The sequence below is a fragment of the Oncorhynchus masou genome, chromosome 22 (assembly GCF_036934945.1).
Source record: "Oncorhynchus masou masou isolate Uvic2021 chromosome 22, UVic_Omas_1.1, whole genome shotgun sequence".
NCBI lineage: Eukaryota > Metazoa > Chordata > Actinopteri > Salmoniformes > Salmonidae > Oncorhynchus > Oncorhynchus masou.
In genome coordinates, this window is record NC_088233.1 from 21,758,882 (window position 1) to 21,779,664 (window position 20,783).

Here is a 20,783-nt window from a genome sequence, read left to right on the forward strand (position 1 = left end):
GTTTCAAGCCTGCGTGTGTGCCTGCGTGCCCTGTGTGTGTGTGTGTTTCAAGCCTGCGTGTGTGCCTGCGTGCCTTGTGCATGTGTGTTTCAAGCCTGCGTGTGTGCCTGCGTGCCCTGTGTGTGTGTGTGTTTCAAGCCTGCGTGTGTGCCTGTGTGCCCTGTGTGTGTGTGTTTCAAGCCTGTGTGTGTGCCTGCGTGCCCTGTGTGTGTGTTTCAAGCCTGCGTGTGTGCCTGCGTGCCCTGTGTGTGTGTGTGTTTCAAGCCTGCGTGTGTGCCTGCATGCTCTGTGTGTGTTTGTTTCAAGTCTGCGTGTGTGCCTGCGTGCCCTGTGTGTGTGTGTTTCAAGCCTGCGTTTGTGCCTGCGTGCCCTGTGTGTGTGTGTTTCAAGCCTGCGTTTGTGCCTGCGTGCCCTGTGTATGTGTTTCAAGCCTGCATTTGTGCCTGTGTGCCCTGTGTGTGTGTGTTTCAAGCCTGCGTGTGTTTCAAGCCTGCGTGTGTGCCTGCGTGCCCTGTGTGTGTGTGTTTCAAGCCTGCGTGTGTGCCTGCGTGCTCTGTGTGTGTGTTTCAAGCCTGCGTGTGTGTGTTTCAAGCCTGCGTTTGTGCCTGCGTGCCCTGTGTGTGTGTGTTTCAAGCCTGCGTGTGTGCCTGCGTGCTCTGTGTGTGTGTGTGTGTTTCAAGCCTGTGTGTATGTGTTTCAAGCCTGCGTGTGAGCCTGCGTGCCTTGTGTGTGTGTGTGTGTGTTTCAAGCCTGCGTGTGAGCCTGCGTGCCCTGTGTGTGTGTGTGTTTCCATGCCGTACTTGAGCTGGCGTGGTTCACAGTCCACCCCTGGCAGCAGCAGCCTGGCGGCCTGCCGGACGTCGTCACTGTCCACTGAGAAGCTACGGCGGTGCTCTGCGTGGGCCACCGACACCCTGAGCCACTCCATCAGAGGAGGTAGAACCAGGAACGGCCTGCAGGGGGAGACACACACACACATACACACACACACACACACACACACACACACACACACACACACACACACACACACACACACACACACACACACACACACACACACACACACACACACACACACACACACACACACACACACACACACACACACACACACACAGGAGTCATCAATATCAGCTATCGGCTGAATGGTAGTCTGGTTGTTGTCTGGTTTCAGTACATACCTTGGATAAGCTTAGCTTACAGAAATTCGAACCATTACCATTCAGAGGATCCGGGTTGGAGGGACACAAAACTGACTTGAGATCTGTGTCTTGGAGCAAAGTTTGCTATTCCTCCTACTCCTTTATTCAGAGACCCTAACAGCTGGTTCCCATTTCAAATTAGATTACAATTATTAATATGCATCTTCACCTGTCTGTCATAGACATATTATTATTAATATGAATATATATGTAATGTTAATATTGAACAATATTGATGGGACTCTCTAAGTCACTGCTTGATATCTCATACAGGATGGTTCAATGTGTTGAATGTCCTTGACCCTAGCTTCACTCCTTTATTTGTAATAGCTATATGTCACTCATCATCAATCTGTCATTCATCAATGCTATTCTAACCTGAGGGAGAATCCTGCTCTTTAGTGAGTCGAGGTTTCATCACTGCACAAATGCAAATGACTCTCTTCAAAGACATGGGAAACATGTGACCTTGAGGCATTTTGAAGTAATTTGTACAGGTGTTTTCAAAATATGACATTATCTTTGAAGACTCACAAGTAGGCATAGACCTAACCAAGTTTTAAAACGTGATTGGAATCACACAGCTTTCCCAATTCCACTCTACAAATCTGCTCATTAGGAACCTTTCTTTGCAGAGCGCAGAGCTGAAGCAGACTGGGGGGAAAAGACCTGGGGGACATATTAGCCGTTAGCTCTCCATTACAGGGCAGTAAAGTCTGGAACTCCGGAGGAGGCCTGCTCCTAACCAACTTTCTGATTTTTCACCTACTTCCCCTTCCCCTGGCAGGGGTTATCCACATAGCCTGTGGACATACTGGGCCGGTGAGGTTATATAATGTATAGAGGTAATGTACAGGAGTAGATAGATAATTATTTGCCATAAAGTCATCAAACACAGAATGACTTAAACATACATTGCGTAGGACTGTAAGAAGAAAAAATGTATGTTCTTGAATTTGATATACCCAGAGGGTATCTGAGCCAAAATGGTTCCAATGACAGCTTCCCAGTTCCCAGCCGGGTAAGAGTTTGCACGAACACACTGGTTGCGTTTGCCGGCCGAGAGTACTTAGCACATCTGTACGAGCCGTAAATTGCAAACCCTTAGGGGAACACACTAAAACATGGACTTCATACATTCTAAAACATGGACTCCATACATTCTAAAACATGGACTCCATACATTCTAAAACATGGACTTCATACATTCTAAAACATGGACTTCATACATTCTAAAACATGGACTTCATACATTCTAAAACATGGACTTCATACATTCTAAAACATGGACTCCATACATTCTAAAACATGGACTTCATACATTCTAAAACATGGACTTCATACATTCTAAAACATGGACCCCATACATTCTAAAACATGGACTTCATACATTCTACAACATGGACTCCATACATTCTAAAACATGGACTTCATACATTCTAAAACATGGACTCCATACATTCTAAAACATGGACTCCATACATTCTAAAACATGGACTCCATACATTCTAAAACATGGACTCCATACAGCCTCTAACTTGTATTGAACTGTAATGACTATGTTAGTGACACCAACTGAATCAAAGCCATCAACTTTGACTGTGCATGTGTGGATATGAGTCTGTTTCAAAAGTAATTTCCTGCTATTTTCCCACACAGGTGACTTTTAGGGCCTACTATACCTTAACAAGCTGTCAATTGACTCCATTTCCATTGAACCAATGGAAATAGTATTCCTCAATAGGAAAACATCTGGTTTAGGGATGTGGGGGAGACTTTGGAGGTTCACTGTTAAAACTGAATACAGGTTTGTCTGGCGTACTTCAGAATGGCTTTGGTTCACCATAGAATGAAAGTACTACCATGATATGTCAATACCTATCTGATCAAGGGATGAATGTGGAGGTTCAGTACAGGACAGAGATTCTCCTGAGCTGTGAATCATAACTATCTACACCGTCAATGTAGAGATTTACCATATATATAACAGTCTCATTTGAGGTGTGTGTTACCTCTCTGTCTGCAGGGTAACCTTAGAGGGTTCTACGTTGGGATTCTCCCATTCCACCTGGGGACAGTGCATGAAGTAGCAGAGAGTGTAGAGCGCCTCAGGCTCCCAGTGTACTGGGCTGCTCTTCTGGTGGATGGGCGTCCCGTTGCTATGGTTCTTCACATGCAGCGGCTGGAGGTGGTGCATGGCCCGGGAGACCAGGTCACCTGCAGGACACAATGAAAAGAGGGTTGTGGTTACACACACATCCACAATAAAATCAGGAGCTGGAGAAGAAGAAGGTCATAGAGAAATGGAGGGAATGTCCTCTTGTTTTCACACGCATGCGTACACACACGCACACAAACGTATACACATGCACACGCACGGTGTCAGGGGAGATAGATAATATAGAGAATGTCTAGACCCAATGGTGAAGAGACATAAACACAGACAGACAGGGGTTCATCACCATCCTCTCTGAAGGAGCTTCCGTCGAGTACAAGCATAGCCACAACTGCTTTTTATGAAATATGAATATTTAGGAACATACTACTCTCCTTGCTATTTCCTCATGCTCTGCATAATCCTCCAGTACTTTTAGGTCATGCGGTTTCACTCAAACTCTCTGCTTAAAAGGTTTTCCTCATAAAATGTGAATATTCTCCAGATGCTTCAAATGGCATGGCAAAAACTGTTTTTCACAAAAAAATGTACTGAGCTGAAAGGGACAGGACATATTGCCTTCGAATGCCTTGCAGACCTGGAAGCCAGACAACGAGACAGCTGGGCCCAACTAGAATCCCACTGAGACACAGTAAAACTGTACATGTGGGGTTTTCAAAAGGCTGCACTATTCATGCTATCTCATAGACACAACGAGTACCAGTACTCACCCTATTTCTACTATATAGAGCAGAAATGGACATCTTGTCGATATGACACCATTACTACATTAGAAACATACTGCAGATTGTTCTGCGTCTCTATCATAGCATGACATTCTGAGAGTCCTGGGTCTTATCAGTCCATACGCTTTTGTTACTGTGCATATAACAGAAAAACACTTATTGTTTATATAACATTATTATGCTTCTAACACATAACTTTTTGATGTTGTATTGTTTGCATATCGTTGTATGTTACATTTGTGTGACTGTCCTTGTCTATCAGTGTATCAGTGTTTTGTTACTTGTCATGTTTTGTGTTTTTTTGTGGACCCCAGGAAGAGTATCTGCTGATGGGGATCCAAATAAACACACATATATATCGTCCTGCTGTAGGTTGACATGGTGCTAATCTGTCAGTCAAGTAATAGAGTTAAAGTGTAATGCCACGTTCCATTGGTTTCACATTCACACATACTGTAGGGGTCTGTTTCACAACCACAACACATTGCATTCAATTAAAGACTAAACAGAGGGATCTATTTCTCACCAAACTCATTCAGTGGAAACGCAACAGCATGCAGTCGTACCAATAAAGGGATGAGTCTATGGGGACAGTCATTCAAAGAGACAAATGGTTTGTTTAGCATCATAATTGTGTGGCTTGTCTGTTGTCAAGATTTCGTTTTTGCCTTGACAATGAGAGAAGGGCACATGTGGAAGCATGACTAAAAGGGGGAATTGGATGCTTGAAATCAACAGTCTATCTTTCAGACAGCAGACCTGGGAGATGTCAGTGCTCGACTGATAAGAGAAACAGTGCAGCATTGTATGGAACAGTATGATGCAATGCAAAGAACCGAGTGGGCTAGCGGATCTGATGAAAACAAACAACAACCACCACACACTGGCAATTCAGATGTATAATTGAGACCCTATAGCCTTGACATGCGAGCAGCACAACCACACACACACAGCACACCCACACACTACACCCCCCCGCTACACTAATTGTACCAAAGGGAGTACAATACAGTGTGATGACAGTGTAATAGTGCCCTAACTAAGCAGTGGAATGAGGGGGAGGGGGGACTGAGGCAGGCAACTCAGCTTGATGGTCTAACATCCATCCTCACCTCATATTGATGTTGGCCTGTGACATTTCCTGGAGTTGGGTGGCGGGCAGGCAGGCAGGCAGGTAGGCAGGCAGTCAGGCAGGCAGGCAGGCAGACAGGCAGGCAGGCAGGCAGACAGACAGGCAGGCAGGCAGACAGGCAAGCAGGCAGGCAGGCAGGCAGGCAGGCAGGCAGGCAGACAGACAGACAGACAGACAGACAGACAGACAGACAGACAGACAGACAGACAGACAGACAGACAGACAGACAGACAGACAGACAGACAGACAGACAGACAGACAGACAGACAGACAGACAGGCAGGCAGCTGTAGAGCTGAGGAGTGAGATAACTAAACACAACAAGCCAACAGCAACACTCTCGGCCACAGAACTGTGCCTTTCTCTACACAAAGACAATGAGTTTCTTCTGAAGTACAGAAAACAACCACCGATATGTTACAGATGGATATATAATAGGCAGGAATAGGAAACAGCTAGCTGTCATGTCACCATGGATACTGGACTGGACAGTACTTTGTGTTAGCCATATAGCTCATAATGGTGGCGAGGAAGAAGTAGCTCATTCTTTCCAGCAACAGTGAGAAGGGAAGTAGGAGACTTCATAGCTCTTGTCTTTGGGTATGCATCTTAACTATAATGCCATTTTTAAAGTGTTCAACAGGGCACCATCCGCTTTGTCTACAGGATCTACACGGTTATCAAAAGATAATCTCCTAAAACCTGTTCACTGTTGCAATGAGCTGGGTTCTCGTCTAGTTCTGTTTCTCAGGAGTACAATCACACCGCTTGTATTTACAAGGGGGATTTAGAAGTGTTGGCACCTTAGGAGTGAGTTACCAGATATTCAGTGCCCACATAACAGCCAAGCGTTCATTAGAGCGTGATGTGTAATGACTGTTTAATGGGGTGGAAGCTGAGTACATCTCACAGGAGCCATGACCAAACAGAAAGTAGAACCGGTATTAGAAATGTTTTGTACACAACTTATTATCATATTTGGTCTTTGCAGTTGGAGAATGTGTAGTGTAGTGCACAGAATTGTGCAGGTGAAGTCAGAGCTATTTGATTTGCTGCCAATCAGCCATGATAGTGTTTAATTGTGAGTGGCCTGTGTAGGTCCAGGACGTTTCTCTCCAAGGCTCTGACAGAAGCAGAGGAACATAGCAGGTTAATCTGTTTAAAAAATGTATTGCCTATTTTTATTATCAATAAATACATGTAAAATGTGTATGTGTGTGATACAGGGAGATCTGTGGAGATGATAAGATCTGTTTCAGATTTGAGTCCTGATCCAAATTGATTCTTGTTCAAAATCAACTAACCAAAAAAAAGGCCACGGTGGCAAAGTAAATACAATATAGCAAGTAAAACACTGGAATGGTAGATTTGCAGTGGAAGAATGTGCAAAGTAGAAAAAATAATGGGGTGCAAAGGAGCTAAATAAATAAATAAATAAACTAAATACAGTAGGGAAAGAGGTAGTTGTTTGGGCTAAATTATAGATGGGCTATGTACAGGTGCAGTAATTTGTGAGCTGCTCTGACAGCTGGTGCTTAAAGCTAGTGAGGGAGATAAGTGCTTCCAGTTTCAGAGATTTTTGTAGTTCATTCCAGTCATTGGCAGCAGAGAACTGGAAGGAAAGAAAGAATTGGTTTTGGGGGTGACTAGAGAGATATACCTGCAGGAGCGTGTGCTACAGGTGGGTGATGCTATGGTGACCAGCGAGCTGAGATAAGGGGGGACTTTACCTAAAATAAATTACACAACTAACAGAGCAGAAAAATCGATAACTCTAAAATGGACATCTAAACGCCATTGGAAAAACAATATGCAAATCACAAAATTTAACTTTGCCAGATTTTTTGTCATCTGTCTTTATCCTCTCCCTCCATGACAGTCTGATAGCTTGTCCGTTGTTGACGTTTCTGCCCTTCTCCATAATTCATTCTGCATTTTGAACTTTGCACATATCCTTTCACGTCATCCGGCCTATTTACAAGATAAACTTCCTGCGTTGATATTACCTTTGGAAATAAGCTTGAGAGGCATCGAGAGGTATCCTTGGCCGCTACAGCTGTGTCACTGTATTTGCAGTGTCAACACAGTTGAATGAGTCCCAGAGTGACCCCATAAATATTCCATGTACAGAGCGCTGATGTAACTTTGCGCTCTGTATGCCTGGGACTCCATTTTGATCCAGATTAGAATTGGATCAGTGTTTATTCTGATGATAAGTGTTGACGCTGGAAACACAGGGTGCTTTGGGTCGCTCATCGTGTCAGATGCAATAACATTGGCCAAATGTCGACATAACATCTGAAAGAGACAGCATTAGAGACCTCATGTCTGAAAGACAGCATTAGAGACCTCACGTCTGAAAGAGACAGCATTAGAGACCTCACATCTGAATGAGACAGCATTAGAGACCTCACGTCTGAAAGAGACAGCATTAGAGACCTCACGTCTGAAAGAGACAGCATTAGAGACCTCACGTCTGAAAGACAGCATTAGAGACCTCACGTCTGAAAGACAGCACTAGAGACCTCACGTCTGAAAGAGACAGCATTAGAGACCTCACGTCTGAAAGAGACAGCATTAGAGACCTCACGTCTGAAAGACAGCATTAGAGACCTCACGTCTGAAAGACAGCATTAGAGACCTCACGTCTGAAAGAGACAGCATTAGATACCTCACATCTGAATGAGACAGCATTAGAGACCTCACGTCTGAAAGAGACAGCATTAGAGACCTCACGTCTGAAAGAGACAGCATTAGAGACCTCACGTCTGAAAGACAGCATTAGAGACCTCACGTCTGAAAGAGACAGCATTAGAGACCTCACGTCTGAAAGAGACAGCATTAGAGACCTCACGTCTGAAAGACAGCATTAGAGACCTCACGTCTGAAAGAGACAGCATTAGAGACCTCACGTCTGAAAGAGACAGCATTAGAGACCTCACGTCTGAAAGACAGCATTAGAGACCTCACGTCTGAAAGACAGCATTAGAGACCTCATGTCTGAAAGAGACAGCATTAGAGACCTCACGTCTGAAAGACAGCATTAGAGACCTCACGTCTGAAAGCGACAGCATTAGAGATCTCACGTCTGAAAGAGACAGCATTAGAGACCTCACATCTGAAAGAGACAGCATTAGAGACCTCATGTCTGAAAGAGACAGCATTAGAGACCTCACGTCTGAAAGACAGCATTAGAGACCTCACGTCTGAAAGAGACAGCATTAGAGACCTCACGTCTGAAAGACAGCATTAGAGACCTCACGTCTGAAAGAGACAGCATTAGAGACCTCACGTCTGAAAGACAGCATTAGAGACCTCACGTCTGAAAGACAGCATTAGAGACCTCACGTCTGAAAGAGACAGCATTAGAGACCTCACGTCTGAAAGAGACAGCATTAGAGACCTCACGTCTGAAAGACAGCATTAGAGACCTCACGTCTGAAAGAGACAGCATTAGAGACCTCACGTCTGAAAGACAGCATTAGAGACCTCACGTCTGAAAGACAGCATTAGAGACCTCACGTCTGAAAGAGACAGCATTAGAGACCTCACGTCTGAAAGAGACAGCATTAGAGACCTCACGTCTGAAAGACAGCATTAGAGACCTCACGTCTGAAAGACAGCATTAGAGACCTCACGTCTGAAAGAGACAGCATTAGAGACCTCATGTCTGAAAGACAGCATTAGAGACCTCACGTCTGAAAGAGACAGCATTAGAGACCTCACATCTGAATGAGACAGCATTAGAGACCTCACGTCTGAAAGAGACAGCATTAGAGACCTCACGTCTGAAAGAGACAGCATTAGAGACCTCACGTCTGAAAGACAGCATTAGAGACCTCACGTCTGAAAGACAGCATTAGAGACCTCACGTCTGAAAGAGACAGCATTAGAGACCTCACGTCTGAAAGAGACAGCATTAGAGACCTCACGTCTGAAAGAGACAGCATTAGAAACCTCACGTCTGAAAGACAGCATTAGAGACCTCACGTCTGAAAGACAGCATTAGAGACCTCACGTCTGAAAGCGACAGCATTAGACACCTCACGTCTGAAAGAGACAGCATTAGAGACCTCACATCTGAAAGAGACAGCATTAGAGACCTCACGTCTGAAAGAGACAGCATTAGAGACCTCACGTCTGAAAGACAGCATTAGAGACCTCACATCTGAAAGAGACAGCATTAGAGACCTCACGTCTGAAAGACAGCATTAGAGACCTCACGTCTGAAAGACAGCATTAGAGACCTCATGTCTGAAAGAGACAGCATTAGAGACCTCACGTCTGAAAGAGACAGCATTAGAGACCTCACGTCTGAAAGACAGCATTAGAGACCTCACGTCTGAAAGAGACAGCATTAGAGACCTCACGTCTGAAAGACAGCATTAGAGACCTCACGTCTGAAAGACAGCATTAGAGACCTCACGTCTGAAAGAGACAGCATTAGAGACCTCACGTCTGAAAGACAGCATTAGAGACCTCACGTCTGAAAGACAGCATTAGAGACCTCACGTCTGAAAGAGACAGCATTAGAGACCTCACGTCTGAAAGAGACAGCATTAGAGACCTCACGTCTGAAAGACAGCATTAGAGACCTCACGTCTGAAAGACAGCATTAGAGACCTCACGTCTGAAAGAGACAGCATTAGAGACCTCACGTCTGAAAGAGACAGCATTAGAGACCTCACGTCTGAAAGACAGCATTAGAGACCTCACGTCTGAAAGACAGCATTAGAGACCTCACGTCTGAAAGAGACAGCATTAGAGACCTCACGTCTAAAAGACAGCATTAGAGACCTCACGTCTGAAAGACAGCATTAGAGACCTCACGTCTGAAAGAGACAGCATTAGAGACCTCACGTCTAAAAGACAGCATTAGAGACCTCACGTCTGAAAGAGACAGCTAGGATAGGATAAAGTAATCCTTCTCACCCCCCCCCCTTAAATGATTTAGATGCACTATTGTAAAGTGGCTGTTCCACTGGATGTCATAAGGTGGATTCACCAATTTGTAAGTCGCTCTGGATAAGAGCGTCTGCCAAATGACTTAAATGTAAATGTAAATGAAAGACAGCATTAGAGACCTCACGTCTGAAAGAGACAGCATTAGAGACCTCACGTCTGAAAGAGACAGCATTAGAGACCTCATGTCTGAAAGACAGCATTAGAGACCTCATGTCTAAAAGACAGCATTAGAGACCTCACGTCTAAAAGACAGCATTAGAGACCTCACGTCTGAAAGAGACAGCATTAGAGACCTCACGTCTGAAAGAGACAGCATTAGAGACCTCACGTCTGAAAGAGACAGCATTAGAGACCTCACGTCTGAAAGAGACAGCATTAGAGACCTCACGTCTGAAAGAGACAGCATTAGAGACCTCACGTCTGAAAGAGACAGCATTAGAGACCTCACGTCTGAAAGACAGCATTAGAGACCTCACGTCTGAAAGAGACAGCATTAGAGACCTCACGTCTGAAAGACAGCATCAGAGACCTCATGTCTGAAAGACAGCATTAGAGACCTCACGTCTGAAAGAGACAGCATTAGAGACCTCACGTCTGAAAGACAGCATTAGAGACCTCACGTCTGAAAGACAGCATTAGAGACCTCACGTCTGAAAGAGACAGCATTAGAGACCTCACGTCTGAAAGAGACAGCATTAGAGACCTCACGTCTGAAAGACAGCATTAGAGACCTCACGTCTGAAAGACAGCATTAGAGACCTCACGTCTGAAAGAGACAGCATTAGAGACCTCACGTCTGAAAGAGACAGCATTAGAGACCTCACGTCTGAAAGACAGCATTAGAGACCTCACGTCTGAAAGACAGCATCAGAGACCTCACGTCTGAAAGAGACAGCATTAGAGACCTCACGTCTAAAAGACAGCATTAGAGACCTCACGTCTGAAAGACAGCATTAGAGACCTCACGTCTGAAAGAGACAGCATTAGAGACCTCACGTCTAAAAGACAGCATTAGAGACCTCACGTCTGAAAGAGACAGCTAGGATAGGATAAAGTAATCCTTCTCACCCCCCCCCTTAAATGATTTAGATGCACTATTGTAAAGTGGCTGTTCCACTGGATGTCATAAGGTGGATTCACCAATTTGTAAGTCGCTCTGGATAAGAGCGTCTGCCAAATTACTTAAATGTAAATGTAAATGAAAGACAGCATTAGAGACCTCACGTCTGAAAGAGACAGCATTAGAGACCTCACGTCTGAAAGAGACAGCATTAGAGACCTCATGTCTGAAAGACAGCATTAGAGACCTCATGTCTAAAAGACAGCATTAGAGACCTCACGTCTGAAAGACAGCATTAGAGACCTCACGTCTGAAAGAGACAGCATTAGAGACCTCACGTCTGAAAGAGACAGCATTAGAGACCTCACGTCTGAAAGAGACAGCATTAGAGACCTCACGTCTGAAAGAGACAGCATTAGAGACCTCACGTCTGAAAGAGACAGCATTAGAGACCTCACGTCTGAAAGAGACAGCATTAGAGACCTCACGTCTGAAAGAGACAGCATTAGAGACCTCACGTCTGAAAGAGACAGCATTAGAGACCTCACGTCTGAAAGAGACAGCATTAGAGACCTCACATCTGAAAGAGACAGCATTAGAGACCTCACGTCTGAAAGACAGCATTAGAGACCTCACGTCTGAAAGAGACAGCATTAGAGACCTCATGTCTGAAAGACAGCATTAGAGACCTCATGTCTGAAAGACAGCATTAAAGACCTCACGTCTGAAAGAGACAGCATTAGAGACCTCACGTCTGAAAGACAGCATTAGAGACCTCACGTCTGAAAGAGACAGCATTAGAGACCTCACGTCTGAAAGAGACAGCTAGGATAGGATAAAGTAATCCTTCTCACCCCCCCCCCCCTTAAATGATTTAGATGCACTATTGTAAAGTGGCTGTTCCACTGGATGTCATAAGGTGGATTCACCAATTTGTAAGTCGCTCTGGATAAGAGCGTCTGCCAAATGACTTAAATGTAAATGTAAATGAAAGACAGCATTAGAGACCTCACGTCTGAAAGAGACAGCATTAGAGACCTCACGTCTGAAAGAGACAGCATTAGAGACCTCATGTCTGAAAGACAGCATTAGAGACCTCATGTCTAAAAGACAGCATTAGAGACCTCACGTCTAAAAGACAGCATTAGAGACCTCACGTCTGAAAGAGACAGCATTAGAGACCTCACGTCTGAAAGAGACAGCATTAGAGACCTCACGTCTGAAAGAGACAGCATTAGAGACCTCACGTCTGAAAGAGACAGCATTAGAGACCTCACGTCTGAAAGAGACAGCATTAGAGACCTCACGTCTGAAAGAGACAGCATTAGAGACCTCACGTCTGAAAGACAGCATTAGAGACCTCACGTCTGAAAGAGACAGCATTAGAGACCTCACGTCTGAAAGACAGCATCAGAGACCTCATGTCTGAAAGACAGCATTAGAGACCTCACGTCTGAAAGAGACAGCATTAGAGACCTCACGTCTGAAAGACAACATTAGAGACCTCACGTCTGAAAGACAGCATTAGAGACCTCACGTCTGAAAGAGACAGCATTAGAGACCTCACGTCTGAAAGAGACAGCATTAGAGACCTCACGTCTGAAAGACAGCATTAGAGACCTCACGTCTGAAAGACAGCATTAGAGACCTCACGTCTGAAAGAGACAGCATTAGAGACCTCACGTCTGAAAGAGACAGCATTAGAGACCTCACGTCTGAAAGACAGCATTAGAGACCTCACGTCTGAAAGACAGCATCAGAGACCTCACGTCTGAAAGAGACAGCATTAGAGACCTCACGTCTAAAAGACAGCATTAGAGACCTCACGTCTGAAAGACAGCATTAGAGACCTCACGTCTGAAAGAGACAGCATTAGAGACCACACGTCTAAAAGACAGCATTAGAGACCTCACGTCTGAAAGAGACAGCTAGGATAGGATAAAGTAATCCTTCTCACCCCCCTTAAATGATTTAGATGCACTATTGTAAAGTGGCTGTTCCACTGGATGTCATAAGGTGGATTCACCAATTTGTAAGTCGCTCTGGATAAGAGCGTCTGCCAAATGACTTAAATGTAAATGTAAATGAAAGACAGCATTAGAGACCTCACGTCTGAAAGAGACAGCATTAGAGACCTCACGTCTGAAAGAGACAGCATTAGAGACCTCATGTCTGAAAGACAGCATTAGAGACCTCATGTCTAAAAGACAGCATTAGAGACCTCACGTCTAAAAGACAGCATTAGAGACCTCACGTCTGAAAGAGACAGCATTAGAGACCTCACGTCTGAAAGAGACAGCATTAGAGACCTCACGTCTGAAAGAGACAGCATTAGAGACCTCACGTCTGAAAGAGACAGCATTAGAGACCTCACGTCTGAAAGAGACAGCATTAGAGACCTCACGTCTGAAAGAGACAGCATTAGAGACCTCACGTCTGAAAGAGACAGCATTAGAGACCTCACGTCTGAAAGAGACAGCATTAGAGACCTCACGTCTGAAAGAGACAGCATTAGAGACCTCACGTCTGAAAGAGACAGCATTAGAGACCTCACGTCTGAAAGAGACAGCATTAGAGACCTCACGTCTGAAAGAGACAGCATTAGAGACCTCATGTCTGAAAGACAGCATTAGAGACCTCATGTCTGAAAGACAGCATTAAAGACCTCACGTCTGAAAGAGACAGCATTAGAGACCTCACGTCTAAAAGAGACAGCATTAAAGACCTCACGTCTGAAAGAGACAGCATTAGAGACCTCACGTCTAAAAGAGACAGCATTAAAGACCTCACGTCTAAAAGAGACAGCATTAGAGACCTCACATCTGAAAGAGACAGCATTAACACCTTTCTGTGTTGCTATATGTGTTCTTAGAATGACATTGCTCCGTGTATCTACACTTGACTAGACTAGAGGTTTCAGCACTTCTGGACATCACATGTCGTTTCTTGGTTAGTCAGCTGAAATGAGCTGAGGACATAAACTCAACCACACTCCCAAACTGAACTGTGTGTCTCTTCAAATGAAGGGTTCACTCACTCACCCAAAAATGGCCTTAACAGACTACAGTTTATCGAAATGCCATTGGAGGAGATACAGTACTGTGTATGGCCCTAAGATCATTATACAAGAGCTCAACATATTCTCAAGTGGAAGATGTTTTCACAAAAATAAACATGTACAGTGCATTCTGAAAGTATTTAGACCCCTTCCCCTTTTCCACATTTTGTTACTTCACAGTCTTTTGCTAAAATGAATAAAATAAAATCTCATCCGTCAACACACAATACCCCGTAATGACAAAGCAAAAACAGGTTTTCAGACATTTTTGCAAATGTATTATAAATAAAAAAACAGAAATACCTTATTTACATAAGTATTCAGGCTCAAAATTGAGCTCAGGTTCATCCTGTTTCCATTAATCATCCTTGAGATGTTTCTACAACTTGATTGGAGACCACCTGTGGTAAATTCAATTGATTGGACATGATTTGGAAAGGTACACACCTGTCTATATAAGGTCCCACAGTTGACAGTGCATGTCAGAACAAAAACCAAGCTATGAGGTTGAAGGTATTGTCCGTAGAGCTCAGAGACAGAATTGTGTCGAGGCATAGATCTGGGGAAGGGTATCAAAACAATTCTGCAGCATTGAAGGTCTCCAAGAACACAGTGGCCTCCTACCATTCTTAAATGGAAGGAGTTTGGAACCACCAAGACTCTTCCTAGAGCTGGCCGCCCAGCCAAACTGAGAAATCGGGGGAGAAGGGCCTTGGTCAGGGAGTTGACCAAGAACCCGATGGTCAGTCTGACAGAGCTCCAGAGTTTCTCTGTGGAGAGGGGAGAACCTTCCAGAAGGACAACCATCTCTCCAGCACTCCACCAATCAGGCCTTTATGGTAGAGTGGCCAGATGGAAGCCACTCCTCGGTAAAAGGCACATGACAGCCTGCTTGGACTTTGCCAAAAGGCACCTAAAGGACTCTCCGACCATGAGAAACAAGATTTTCTGAATGCCAAGCGTCACGTCTGAAGGAAACCTGGCACGATACCTACGGTGAAGCATAGTGTTGGCAGCATCATGCTGTGAGGATGTTTTTCAGTGGCGGGGACTGGGAGACTGGTCAGAAAAATGGAGAAAAGTACAGAGAGATCCTTGATGAATACAACGACTCTTAGCACACAGCCAAGACAACGCAGGAGTGGCTTCGGGACAAGTCTGAATGTCTTTGAGTGGCCCAGCCAGAGCCCAGATTTGAACCCGACGGAACATCTCTGGAGAGACCTGAAAATAGCTGTGCAGCAACACTCCCCATCCAACCAGACAGAGCTTGAGAGGATCTGGAGAGAAGAATGGGAGAAACTCCCCAAATACAGGTGTGCCAAGCTTATAGCGTCATACCTAAGAAGAATTGAGGCTGTAATCATTGCCAAATGTGCTTCAACAAAGTATTGAGTAAAGGGTCTGAATACTTATGTATATGTGATATTTCCATTTTAATTTTTTTATACATTTGCAAAAAAAATAAACTGCTTTTGCTTTGTCATTATGGGGTATTGTATGTAGATTGACGAGGGGAAAAAACAATTTAATCCACTTTCGAATAAGGCTGTAATGTAACAAAATGTGGAAAAAGTTAAGGGGTCTAAATACTTTCCGAATGCACTGTATATTAATTTACCAGGTTTGTTGCAAGGATCTGTGTAACAGTTGCAGTAGTTGTTCCACTTACAACAGATGACAACATGGGGAGAGAAGACAGATGTCTCATAGTGATCCTTGAACTCCCTGAAAGGCTGTAGGTGAAACAGAAAACCTTGCTGCCGTCCTAATCCTTAAAGCATATGTAAATATATTTACAGAAATGTATTGACCATTCAAACGCCTACTTAAATTGTTTGAATAATGGATAGATTTGGAATTCTCTGCCATTGACCTCGTTATCTGGACTTCTGGGGTACATGTTCATCTTAGAAGGCAAATCATATGGATGCTTCAGGAGAAATGACTCTGTTGCTGTAAAAAATGAGACCTGAGTGGGCTTACTCTAACACACACACGCACACACAAACACACACACACACACACACACACTATGTACAAAGGCATTGTAAAAACCCAATACGTGTGTCAGTGTACAATATATACTGTATGTCTGTCTAAGCATACTCACTGAGTTCTGAGATGCTGCCCACCCGTGTGGCTAGCAGGCACTGTTCTATGGAGCGCAGCTCTGACTGACTGTAGGAGTGGCCCTCCCCACTTTTCCCTGACCGCTGCTGGTCCCGATGCAGAGTCAGGCTCTCTGGTAGGCTGAGCACACCTGCAGGAGGGAAAGAGGAAGAGGGGGAGATAGAGAGAAAGGAGGTCGAGAGGGAGGAAGAGGAGAGAAAAGAGACAGGTGGTTAAGAACAAACCAATGTGTAAAGTAGTCAGACTCACAATAGACCCAGACTCACTGGATAACAAAATGTCCAAAATAATCATAATACAGCATGAGTTGGTTCTTTTTAAGTACAGAGAAGTGACTTTTCCACTGCAGGAAATCTTTATGTTCATTAGATATGTTGGTTTGTATTGCACTGCAACAGGTGAATGGTTTGTCCCTAAAGCTCATTGTCAGCCATCTTCGTAGAGGGGACATTGAGGAGTATACTGTATTGTGTTTCTGTCTACACAAGCAATCACTGTGTGTGAGGAACAACGCCTGGCAGTCTTTGTCGCTGAGCTAGGGTGTAATCGTTTGCTGTTTACAAGTTGAGGCATTGGAACAGGGAGAGGATACTTCATCCCCCCCAATTTCAGAAATGTCCACAATGACTGCCTGTGTTTCATAGAGTATTATTGCTTATAGAAAAAAATGAATATATATATATATATGATTTGTGATGATGCAGCTTAATGCCGCCTTTGCAGTGTTTTCCTGACATTGATTAAACTCCACCTGTTGCTGAATGTATACCCAAACATCTGCTATTATATACATGTAAGAGCTCTGTATTATTTTGAGTTAATGAATTGTATGGTTAAATGCTGATGAATGTATGAATGCCATGCTACTTTGATGTATTTTAGAGATAAATACAAGTAAATTACAACTCCTAAATACAAGTGAGTTGTGTATGACGCAAGCCAGGTAGCAGTGTTACCAACTGGTATTTATGCCAGTCTGTTTTAGGAAGGGGGTAGACTGCTGCTGATAGTTACCTGCCTGTCTCCGTCCTCACGTTTCAATACGAGATTCTTGGTGTGAAGTAAATAGCTGTAGTTTAATAAGTTTAATAATCAGTTTAATAATCTAGCCTTTCTTGTTTTTGTGGATCCATTATGTATATTCAATTCGACTGTCATCTCCCTTGGCAGTGAGACACCTTACTTTATCACATGATTCCACACCTACTTATTGTGTTATTTTATTCAGATTTAAACCATCAGGTGGCCATGTTAAATTCTAGTTCCTCATTTCAAATATGGCTATTTAGCTCTGCAGAAATGAGGGTATGTGCTCATATTTGAATGCTGTACCTATCCCTCTTCAGTTTGGCTCAGATGGAGTGTTCTACCTAAGCTAATATCATGGAGGCAGTTTCATCATAGCTGCAGCCACAAATTACATTAGTCATTCTCTCCTGCTCAGGGGATGACGAGGCAGATTGCTTTCCTTCCCATTTCCTATTCTTCCACAGCAGCGCAGTGCTGCTACCACTTCCCACGACTCACGCCTGCGGTGTGTCAAATTACAAAATGGCTATAACCAATGGCCCTATACTCCCTAGGGAAAGGGGAAAGTAGCTTTGGTTTGAACACTTCCTCCTCAATATGCAGCTAATTTAATTGACTTGCTGCCTGGCCTTGCAGTTTACACTAATCATCAGTCTCTAAGGAAAAAAGTGGCTTCAAGGGAATTTAATAATCCTCCTCTGACCCATTACACATGACTAGACTAATTTGTTACACATAGAATAGAGACCTCAGATAATTTCTGATTCCAAACATTTTTTTCTATTTTTATCTCCTCCAGGGTGACGATGGTCAGAATATTGACAGTAATGAAAGTCAGTCACCATGGAGACGGAGAGCCAGTGGGGGGTGACTGGTTGCCGTGACGCAGGGATAACAGGTGTTATGTGGTGTAGAGCCACAGCGCACTGCTCGGTGTTCATGACCCCTCCCATTATACACCTCAGCTAGGTACACTACGGGGGACCACATACAAACACATGTCCCTCTAACAAAGGACATGAGACCCAACCATCTGCTTCAGTAGGATAGGGTCAGATGTCTGATACAGCACCATCCAAACCTAACTGACAGTATCAACCAATGCCTTGGTGGAAGACTTTTACAGGTAGGTAGCCTAGTCCCAGATCTGTTTGTGCAATACATGACAATGACTGTAGGTGTTGGCAAGGCAGCAGATCCGGGACCACAGACCAGGCAACCTTAATCAAATCAAATGACATTTTCTTGGTCACATACACATATTCAGCAAGCACATAGGCACAATATGGATTTCTCTGAAACACCTTCTTTATTATCTTGCCAGCACACAGAGCAACGCTACAGGAAATCCAGCTTTAATCCAGCACTTAAAGCAGCGGGGAGCTGTGCTGGCATCTCTCCCCTCCCCTGCCACCACTTTCACACCATTATACAGTTAGATAAATGTGTTCCTCAACCTTTGATGTGCAGTGATTTAGCAAAACACACATCATTTTTGTGGAGAACGTAATAAGAGCCACATTTTTCTGGAGGTAAATTTCGAGCATCATGCCATAGTCAAAGCTAGAAAAGGCAGGAGGACTCTATGAGGGGGATGCTATGAGTTACAAAAACACTGAAGTGTCACCTTGATTTCCCATAAGCTAGGCTGTGCTGGCTGGCAGCAGAGGCACCCTCGTGCCAGTTGCCACAGAGGCCCTCAACATGCAGGCCATGACCTGAACATCCACTTAGTCCATGGGTGCCAGTCCTGTTTGTGACCTGAGACAGGAGGGGAAAAGAGAAGGAGGATGGAGAGAAGAGGCTCATACTGAGGGGCAAGGTAAGACTCCTTCCTGTTCTCTCTTGGCTCCCCCGGTCATCTCTCCATCCCTTGGCCATCCTTCAGTCAGACCAACACAGTTCTGTTGGAGCTGGACAGGCTTTACGCGGAAGATCACTGAAAAGTCAGGATTTCCAAGGGGTGCCAGAGAGTTGTTTACTATGAAACTTGGCCAAAGTAAAGACCCGTATCAAGACCCTGAAGAAAAAATTGGGTTCACTCACAGTTTTCGAGCCTGTAATTTTGCCAATGTCCTCAAAATGTATTAATTGATTTATGAATGAGAGTATGTGCTTGAAAAACACCTTGCAAGTTTGCACTTTAGCTTTTGGCTTTAACTTTCCCAGTCCTTGACCTTACTGTGACGCAGAGTGCAGAATCATGCAGTGATGGTGCAAGACCAGCTGACAGTGAAATGCAGGATGCTCACAGGCTTGGCTGGGGCAAGGTGACTCACTGTGTTCTAATGCAAGCCAGTGAAGCCAATGCCCTCAGGGAAGAACTGCTTGAGTTCAATTCAAATCACATTTTATTGGTCACATACACATATTTAGCAGATGTTATTTCGGGTGTAGTGAAATGCTTGTATTCCTAGCTCCAACAGTGCAGTATTATCTAACAATTCACAACAATACACAAATTGAAAGTAAAATAATGGTATAAAGAAATATATAAATATTAGGATGAGCAATGTCGGAGTGGCATTGACTAAAATACAGTAGAATAGAATACAGTATATACATATGAGATGAGTAAAGAAAAAATATGTAAACATTATTAAAGTGACTGGTGTTCCATTATTAAAGTGACCAGTGATTTCATGTCTATGTATATAGGATAGCAGCCTCTAAGGGGCAGGGTTGAGTAGCCAGGTGGTAGCCAGCTAGTGTTGGCTACTTAACAGTCTGAAGGCCTTGAGATAGAAGCTGTTTTTCAGTCTCTCGGTCCCAGCTTTGATGCACCTGTACTGACCTCACCCTCTGGATGGTAGCGGTGTGAACAGGCTGTGGCTCAGGTGGTTGTTGTCCTTGATCTTTTTGGCCTTCCTGTTATATCAGGTACTGTAGGTGTCCTGGAGGACACATTTTGTTGACATTGAGGGAGAGGTTATTTTCCTGGCACTACTCCGCCACGGCCCTCACCTCCTCCCTGTAGGCTGTCTCGTCATTGTTGGTAATCAGGCCTTCTATGTTTGTGTCGTCTGCAAACTTGATGATTGAATTGGAGGTGTGCGTGGCCATGCAATCATGGGTAAACAGGGAGTACAGGAGGGGGCTAAGTACACACCCTTGTGGGGCCCCAGTGTTGTTTCCCACCTTCACCACCTGGCACCTGGGGGCGACCCGTCAGGAAGTCCAGGATCCAGTTGCACAGGGCGGGGTTCAGACCCAGGGCCCCGAGCTTGATGATGAGCTTGAAGGGTACTATGGTGTTGAAGGCTGATCTAGTCAATGAACAGCATTCTTACATAGGTATCCT

General features: G+C 44.3%; 1 protein-coding gene across 3 annotated transcripts in view; it reads right to left on the reverse strand.

Moving 5' to 3' along the window:
* The window catches only part of LOC135509179 (ankyrin repeat and BTB/POZ domain-containing protein 3-B-like), a 134,204-nt gene that overhangs the window by 33,469 nt on the left and 79,952 nt on the right, over positions 1-20,783 (reverse strand). For all 3 annotated transcript variants that reach the window (XM_064929611.1, XM_064929610.1, XM_064929613.1), the window contains exons 2-4: positions 16,434-16,583; positions 3,218-3,422; positions 801-953 (exon numbers count right to left, since the gene is read on the reverse strand). In XM_064929611.1, coding sequence (XP_064785683.1) covers positions 801-953; positions 3,218-3,422; positions 16,434-16,583 — 508 coding nt within the window. The remainder of the gene's footprint in view (positions 1-800; positions 954-3,217; positions 3,423-16,433; positions 16,584-20,783) is intronic.